Source organism: Sparus aurata, chromosome 17 (genome assembly GCF_900880675.1).
Source record: "Sparus aurata chromosome 17, fSpaAur1.1, whole genome shotgun sequence".
Lineage (NCBI taxonomy): Eukaryota > Metazoa > Chordata > Actinopteri > Spariformes > Sparidae > Sparus > Sparus aurata.
Genome location: NC_044203.1, coordinates 15,447,265 through 15,456,358, shown reverse-complemented (window position 1 = coordinate 15,456,358; position 9,094 = coordinate 15,447,265). Strand labels below are relative to the sequence as shown.

General features: G+C 42.0%; 1 protein-coding gene across 1 annotated transcript in view; it reads left to right on the top strand.

Moving 5' to 3' along the window:
- adamts16 (ADAM metallopeptidase with thrombospondin type 1 motif, 16) overlaps positions 1 to 5,893 on the top strand; it is a 56,749-nt gene extending 50,856 nt beyond the window's left edge. The window contains exons 19-24 of the mRNA XM_030392763.1: positions 1,453 to 1,657; positions 3,364 to 3,558; positions 3,685 to 3,741; positions 3,870 to 4,085; positions 4,175 to 4,322; positions 4,457 to 5,893. Coding sequence (XP_030248623.1) covers positions 1,453 to 1,657; positions 3,364 to 3,558; positions 3,685 to 3,741; positions 3,870 to 4,085; positions 4,175 to 4,322; positions 4,457 to 4,572 — 937 coding nt within the window. The 3' untranslated portion in view covers positions 4,573 to 5,893. The remainder of the gene's footprint in view (positions 1 to 1,452; positions 1,658 to 3,363; positions 3,559 to 3,684; positions 3,742 to 3,869; positions 4,086 to 4,174; positions 4,323 to 4,456) is intronic.
- The last annotated feature ends 3,201 nt before the right edge of the window (positions 5,894 to 9,094 follow it).

Below are 9,094 nucleotides of genomic sequence, written 5' to 3'. Positions count from 1 at the left end.
AAAAATGGTTTAGGTTGATCTTCTGCTCACATCTATGTATGTATGAAACGACACCATGAGCTTCTCTGTCGGCGCCAAGGGCCGATAAATATGTCAGCGCGTTGAACATGTTGCATGTATGTGTTGATCGCTCGGTTAAATGTTTAAAGTAAACCGCCGAATAGAAATTTTCAGCTCTACATTATCGTCTTCCGCCCTCAAAATACCCTTTGATGATACTCCAGTGTATATCTTCCTCCTGACAAGCCGCAACGTATATTAGACCAGATGGAATTTCTCTGTCTGAATTTATTTAGATTCAGTCGCGCGTATATAACGTCCTTTAGAGCTATACTCGTCTCATCCCCCTTATACAACATTCCAAGCGAGTGATGCACCAAATTATTAGAAATAAAGTTTACACTGTTAATATAAACAAATCCATGCGCTGACAGCAATGTTTTTGGGGGTTTGTTTGGGGTAAATGGTAGGAGGCTGGGCGGCTACATTGGGGTGAAGTTTGAGGAGAGGATGATAGAGTGCATGATGAGGGATTGAGCTGCCTGCACATTGGGTTTTGGGTCACTTGCAATAGACGCAAATGATACAAGGTCAGAGGAAGAGAGAAGGAAAAGGGTGGCCCTTGGATGAAGCGATTTAGACATGTGGGTCTACAGCATTGCAATGGTGAAAAAATGCACTGAAAATGAATATAAACTGTAGTGTCCTGTAGTGCTCGTCAGGGTTAGATAATTGATGGATTAATATGAAGGATGGTTATTATAATTCTTGAAAGTGCTAGGTTCGTAGTAGCCAACACACACGAGCGTGTGCAGTACAAATTGTGGTAATTATTAAAGAAATATGCAGTGATGTGATATGTGGTTTAGTTGTAAGTGGTCACCAGGGCCTGAGTCTAGGCAAGGAGCGGGTTTTAAAACCGTGCAGTGAGGTTTAAGTTTCAGTTTAAAAGCCCGCTGTCTCGGCTGTCCTGACGTGCTCTGAAACCAGTCGGCCATGAACAAATATCTTAACACTCTCAAGAGCTACACTCCAGCACGTCTGAAGCCCGAGATTTATGAAGACCGGAGTTCAGTCACAGAAGACAGAAGCTCCTATTTACATCTTTATATTTATTACTCACATTGTTGTTGTTGCTTGCCAAGGAGTTCTCTGTGAGAAGCTACTGAGAATGAAAAAAACAGATACAAGTTTAGAAATGCTTTTGTTGCACATACAGTAAGTTTTATAGTCACTTCTATTTTTAAGCGTCTGAAGAAAAAAAATAAGCTGCATAAGCTGCAGAGGCCATAGGAGAAGAGAAGTGGCTTAGACCCTGCTCAGGGGGGTCCGCTGTAAGCGCTATCATTGTACAGTTATCGTGTCATTTGTGAATTCCCGCAGGCCTGTCTGAGTAAAGTGATTGAGGAGCTGTGCGTGTTGACTCAGCAGGCTTGTGTTGTGTTGTCCCAGCTGGTCTGTAGGAGAATGGGGGGTGTGCAGCCGGAGCTGTGGAGGAGGGGAGCAGACGCGGCAGGTCCAGTGTGTCCAGAGAACCAGCCAGACCGACGTAGACGCCCTGGCTGACTCTCGCTGCGCCCAGCCCACCCCGACCAGGAGGCAGGCCTGCAGCTCACACAGCTGTCCGCCAGTCTGGACCGCTGGGCCGTGGTCACAGGTAAGCATGTGTGAAAGTGATCTGGAGTGACAGCTTTGCCCGGTGCGCTTACACAATTGTTTACGGAAGCCCATTTCTACCAGTGTGATCAATAAAAGATCTTGTAAATGATTATAAAGAGAAACTTTCTTGTAGTAATTTAATATCTAGAAATAAATGACCTACTCAGAACCTACTAACCTACTCCCAAAAAATAATGAGAAAAATTCATAACTAACTTTCTTCAAAGGTGTTATTGACCGCATTAAGCCACTAAATCTTCCATTTCAGTCTTGTCACAACACCGCAGTTATTCAAACCATCTGCACCCTCAAGTGGCTTCCAGTTTGTTGCTCTACTGAACGTTGCTAACAGTAGCTAGCTAACATTACCAATACGAACGCTATCTAGCAAACATTGACATTGTTAATGCGAGCTAGCAGTTAATGTTACTAATGTTGCTACCGCAGTACTCAGCCATTTTTACATGAGTTTCCATAAACTGCAACTACCAAGACCAAAAGCCTCATACGATTGCCTCACAAACCTCAGAAATCAGAATTCTTATAAAGAGAGAATCAAAATAATTGTTTTGGACCCAACACATTTTGTTAATTATAAATTCACAACCATGATAATGTTTTTAGGGAAAATAAATACTTTTATATTGCACCTTTCTACAAGCTCTGAAGATGTTTCTTTTTCTAAAGTATTGACTAAAGCTTGACAGTCACAATCATGTCAGACATATTTTTATTTCATTATTTTGCTGTTTTGCTTTTGAGATAAAGTAAAGTCATTCATCTGAGCTAATTAAGTCTTATTTTTCAAGTTTCTTATTATTTCTGAGATACTGAGTCACTTTTATGAGTCATTATTTACAAAAGTTTCTCATTAAAATGGCCTGCTTTTTTCCATCACATTGGCAGAAATGGGCCTCCATAGGTTTAAGTCTGTATGTGCATACTTGCTGTAGTCGTTCTCCACAGCAGGAAAAAAACGCTTCAAAATTGCACACTAGCCATTCAGCGTGGAGAGCCTTACACGCTGTGTTGTTAGGTGAACCCTACCATTTGATGGCTTCACCACATTTTATGGTGGTGATCTCAGTGGCTTTAAACTATGAATGTGCCCGCTGAGACCTCCCATGTTTTGTTCTCTGTCCAATTCTTATACATTGTGCACAGTGACTCGTCTCACCGTTAAACCCTTTTAAATGCCATTTTACCCCAAATATCCTTAACTACCTGCCACAAATGGTGTCCAGTGTACTTCCTCTCCGGTACGCTGTGGCACAGTGTAGTGCGTCACAGCCCCTTGTTTTCTTCGATGGAGTGGAACACTTCCAAGATTCTGATTTAGGCTGTGCCATAGGATGTGTGCATACGATCAGAATGAACTTTGGGGGAAATGCTGGACTACCTAGAGGAATTATTAAGGAAGTAAAGCACAATAGGTCACTGTGTGGAGAATGTGAATGTACTGTATTGTAGCCATGCTGAAATGCTTTCTGTGCATAGTTGGCTTGTTAAGCTCTTTAGCCTGTGACCTTTGAGTCATTTAATAGCTACATTAAGCCAAATCCTGAATTAATTGTGACAAATCCTGACTTTTAGTGAAAAGAGGGTGGGTCGGCTACCTCTAAAAATGATGGATGTACTACAGATGTACTCGGAACAATGAATATATAGAATGTCTTCATTATCACGTTTCTGTTTATTTGGCAGTGTTCTCGAAAGTGTGGCAACGGCTTGAGGAAGAGGACAGTGCTGTGTGCGAGCACAAACCCAGGTGCCCAGACACACACGCTGGCAGACAGTGTGTGTGCGGGCCTGCCGAAACCCGCCAGTCAAGAATCCTGTTTCATCAAACGCTGCCAGAAACAACGCAAAGTCCAGTGGTTTGTCTCCACGTGGCAAGAGGTAATTCAAGAGCAGTTATAAAGACTGCTGCGAAAATATTCAATTAAAACAAACATGGCGGTAGAAAATGTGAAATATTTGTGTAGCTCATGTGAATAAGTTGCCTCTCTCCCTCTTTTCCTCCAGTGTTCAGTCACGTGCGGCCGTGGCTCTCAGGCGCGCTTCATCAAGTGTGCAGAGAAGGTCCGTATTATATGTGCTGTGTTTACTCAAATCGAGCAATATAGTGTTCATTATTAAATCTGTGACTTGCGTTATGTCATGCAATGGCATCGTGCACTATAGCTTACATGAATATTTCATTCATACAGGACACTGCAGGAAAATACAGAGAGCTTGCTGCCAAGAAGTGCCACCATGTCCCCAAGCCCACGGTCGAGCTCCAGAGGCCCTGCACCGTGGCTGAGTGCCCCATCCGCACTACCCCCCCGGTCCACCGATGGAGCACGTACCATCGGACCTACCCGCCTCAACCCCTCCCTCAACCTCCGCCTCAGGCAGAATGGCACTCATCCCCTTGGTCTCAGGTAAGTTCCCTTTTCACATCTGACTGACACCAGAGTGACAACAATCCATCGTGTCCAGCATCGAGGTATTGTTTCCTTGTACTCTGCAGTGCACAGTGACGTGTGGAGGAGGTGTGCAAGCCAGAACGGTCCAGTGTTTGGTCCAAGGGAAGCCCTCTCCTGGCTGTGCCCACCATCTGAAACCCTCCATGTCCCAGGCCTGCAACACCAACTTCTGCCCTCAACCTGAGAAGAAAGGTACAGAAGCTCCAACATAATGTAGTGCTACTCGGATGCTTCTTTTAATCTGTAGTCTGAGGAGAGTTATCTCAAAACACCCTATTGGAACAGAAACAAGCTCATGACTCATTTCTTTTCCGTTTCTTCTACAGACCTCGCCTGTAGGGATTACTTCAACTGGTGCTACCTGGTGCCCCAGCATGGAGTCTGCAGCCACAAGTTCTACGGCAAGCAGTGCTGCCAGTCCTGCTCAAATTCAAACCTATAATCACACAGAGCAACTTTGTCTGTGTCACAGGCAGATAGGTAGTTAGACAGACAAAAGACCATATTTGACGTCCATGCTCGAAAAAAGACAGTGTTTTTTGCTTGAAGCGTGTGGCGAGCACTGAAAAACAAATGACATTTCGATGGAAGTGCGAGAGAGTTGCTGTGTCCTTTCTTCTCCCTGCGATGCCGGACATCTGGATACAAGAACTTGATGCTGACAGCACTACACAGGAATGTGATCAGGACAGTACAAATAAAGGAGAGAGTTATGAGGAGAAACTAGCGAAATGGGAATCTTGATTAAAGTGAATAGGACTGACATGTCCAACAGAAACTGAAAACCTGAAATGTCCCAGCTTTGTTTATATACTGTATGTAACTGAACAGATCCGTACCCAGAACATCCGACCTCTCCAGTCAACCAAAGGCCATTGACGGCTGGCCAACAGAGAAAAAAAAAAAACGGTTGACGAGGTTTCAGGCACTGCCACGCAACAACATGTGTTGCGCCCTGGTCTGCACTGCAATTCTTGATCAATTGGAAATCTTTGGTCTGATTATGAAAAGGGATGTTTCAAAGAAACACATAATTATGCTCTAAGGCTTGATAAGAAACAGGCTGGGAATAATCAAAGAGGGCTTCCTCGATAGCTGGACAATAGCAGGAAGCTTTGCGCTGTCATGTGTGAGAAAAAAGGAGAGAGAAAAACATCATATATGAAACAACTATTCTGAGGCCGTGTAAACTGACCTTCATACTCAGTGGTGCTACAACGTTGTCTTCTGTCACCAAATCAATGTGAAATCCTCAAGTTTCAGGAAGGAACAAATGAATTGTGTGACCCATGTACAGTATTTGTTGTGTTTTATTTATTGGCTTTACAATACAGCGTTGCTGGAAGACTGTATTATGAGCAGCATAAATGTGTTCTTTTATTACTCTACCCGAAGCCCATTACCCTTATATTTTGTATTATGTTTCATAAGATTTCACGCTGACAGAATGCACCTTTTTTATTCTGAACATTTATTTTATTTTTGAAGAAGAAAAGAGATCTGTGATGTCAAAAGCCAGATTCAGCGATGTCAACCATGACTGAAAAAAAAAGGTTTGAAGGAATGCTACTCCATTTTTTCCATGACATTGTCCAACATTATTACACAAGTCATGTAACTGCATGCATTGATATGGCATAAAAAAATAATGTGTTCTATGTTGGTTATGGTTTAAAAGCAGTGACAGATGATGGCTAACGCTTTTTCAACGTGATTTTTACATTGTAAATGAAAAAAACAATAAACAAACGTGTGTCATGTCAGCATCTCAGCTGTTGCGTGAGTTTTTTAGCTGTCAGTTTGAGTGAATCTGAGCTCACCGAGGTGGTTGTGAAACTTCAGATGCCTCGATGTATTCTTGCAAAGGAGAAAAAAATCTCAGGAAGGGAACTCAATTCCATCAGTAATACTTTCTTGGAGGAAGTCTTCAGCTGGGCACGATATTACCATCTTACCCCGACCAAGGATCTGTCTTTAAAGGGGGAAATATGTAAGTATTTTATGTCAATGTACTGTGTTGCAGAGATATCAACTGCAGTTAGCATTCTAACCAGCTAGCCCAGGCCCGTCATGGTGCAAAGCTTTTGTGCTAGCGGTGTAAACACCAACAGTCCCCTGGTCCCCGAGCTCCCAGTCTGAACCGCTAGTTAGCAGCAGTTAGCAATTACTCTGATTACACGGTATACTTCCCCCTATTTGTTTTGAGTATGAATTTGATCAGTGGCCAATTCTTACATATTGTACTTTTAACAAACTGCAAACAACAAACTGTGACTAAGGAAAATCACATGTATAAAGACCTAATACTGAAAGCAATCGTTTTTGACCACTCGGAGACAATAGTTTAATGGGAGAACCAGTACAATGGTGTCAGTCTCTTTTCTCAAACTCAGGTGCAGTGATGGAAATGAAAATGCATTAAAAGATGATGTATAGTGAAAATGTGGAGGGACATCATGCCATATTTCAAGGTAAAACAACATATTTGATAACTTCAGCATTGAACCACCTCCAAGCTAATGTTACTGTTTGGTTACATCGAGTACGTTTTTTTTCTTCCAGGCTTAAATGAACATCTCCAAGATGTGCATTGCTATATCAGAATTAATTTGTGCCTTTCCTATTGTATCGTGTAATGCTATCAAACAGTAATGTTTGCTCCGAAGTGGTTGGATGTTAGCATTAGCTGTTGTCTAAGCTCACGGGTTATCAGATATATTGTTTTGTAAACTATGTTTTCTATTAAAGGTGCAATATATAAGAATTGGCTACCTGTAAAATTCATTCTCTCAATAACTGCTGCATATCACCAGAGTAACTGCTAACTGCTGCTAAATATTTTCTGATTTACATCCATGACTGTAGCTATTGTTAGCTTATTAGCTCAGTTAGCCATGCAGCTAGCCAGACTGTTTGGGAAGTGCTGGTGTAAACATCAGCCAGCACAGGAGTTTGGACCGCTGGGAGAAAGTTTTTCATGCCCAGTTAGCGAGTTAGCATGCTAACTTCAAGATCTACGTATGTAAAACAATATAAAGCCATCTATGAGGTAACTTCAAAACTCTTATTTCATTGCATTCTGTAGATGTTTTAGGTTAACTTAAATGTTTTCAACTTATTCTTACATACTGGCCCTTTATGCTGAGTTTCCTGGACTGAGCTCTATCTCCAGTAATTCTTTTGAAACTATTTAATTGAGTGGTTGGTGCAACACCACCACACTACAGATTAGCATTAAGCCTATTTGTCATATCACAACATGATGAAACAAAAAGAAAAATGATTTGGTCTCTAAGAAACGACCCCGTGGCTTAACTATAAAGCTCTAGTCCTCGGTCTGCAATGGAGTGCAGCGCGTAAGCCAGCACGCCGACTAACAGTAATGCCAGCATGGTATTAGCCGTTTCAACACCTATGACATATTGTGTCTGGGCTTTACTCTTTAGTCATTTCTCAACAAGTCAAGGAGACACAGATGCCCAAAACAAAATCCCCATTGTCATAATCCCCCAGGGCACAGCCCAGAGGCATCCAATGGGAATGAGGGAGGAGAGAAGAAGAGTGTGAGGAGACAGAGGGAAATAGAGAAGAAGAAAACAGGAGGAGGGAGGGCATGTATGTATTTGGTGCTGTCATAGAAAAATGCTGTGTGAGAGAGAGGGAGTGAGCCAGAGGGAGAGGTGGGTACAGAGAGAGAAAAGGGGTTTTCCTCCGCGTCAACCACCTCTGTGAAGTTGATTTATAGTCGGTCAGCTGTGGGCACTGTGACACTCTGTCTGTGCGCTGTATCACCGAATAAAGGGCATTGTTTATTGTTTAGATTGTTTTTTTGTTTTTTTTTAAAAGGTCTGCAAGAAGTGAAGAGATGTAAATCTGTTTCATTAAATAATGCCAGTTTTGCTGACAAAAGCAACCACACACATGCACGCAAGCAAGCACACAGCGAGTCAGATAACCCTAACCACACAAGTTTGTGGAATGTACTGTCATCAGCCACTTCAAATGTTTTTAAATCTAGTAACTGAACCCTGATGATGATCAGTGTTGCCGCGATGATTCAGGCAGGAAAACACTTATATAACACTAATATTTCTATGTACGATGATGAAATAAGGAAGTATTTGCTCTACGGTGGCTCTGAAGGTCAAAACACAACAACGTTAGGGATAACAATAGAACATTTCAGAAAACCATTCAGAAAACACAACAACATTAAACTGTTCAATCACAAACAAGAACATTGTTCCTCCTTTTCCATAATGTGAAATGTTGTTGTCTTTCCTGAAATGTTGTTGTGTTTTGACTTTCAGTTACTGTCATTACTATTACATGAAAACCATGTGTAAAATAGGTTTTTGAATGGTATATGTTACACAGTATGTGTCTGTTTGGGTTTCTTCCCACTGTTTAAAGATATATAGTCCAGGTGCATTAGAGGCTCTTAACAGCTGTACATGTGAATGCAAATGTTCATCTGTCCGCGACAGACTGATGAGCAGTTAATCTGTCAAGATTAATACCTTATTGCAGTAATCAGGCAAAAACAAACAGTTTATGGCTTTAGTCACTCGTAATTTGGCATTAGAGAGCATGTATTTCCATCTCACTCTGTGTACTTTACCACAGGAGCATGACAAAGAAAAAGAGGAGAGGAGAGAATCCAGCCACACAAGAAGAAAAGGATGGAGAGGGTGAAGCACTTTTTGTTTATACAATGATAGGCATCAGACAAAGGCTTCCTGTAGCTGACAAAGGTGATCAAGATAAATCTGGCAGCATCCGAAGTGTTACCTAACCCATGTCAGGTAACAGAAGAGATAATCTGTCAGAGAGAGGCAGGAAGAGAGAAAGCATGCCCTTTCCACTTTAAAGAAAACTATGCTATCTCTGACTGCATCTGTTTGGAGAGAGTTGGCTCTTCAGCCTTGAGGCTACACTGAGAAAGTTCATCTGAAGTTACAGGG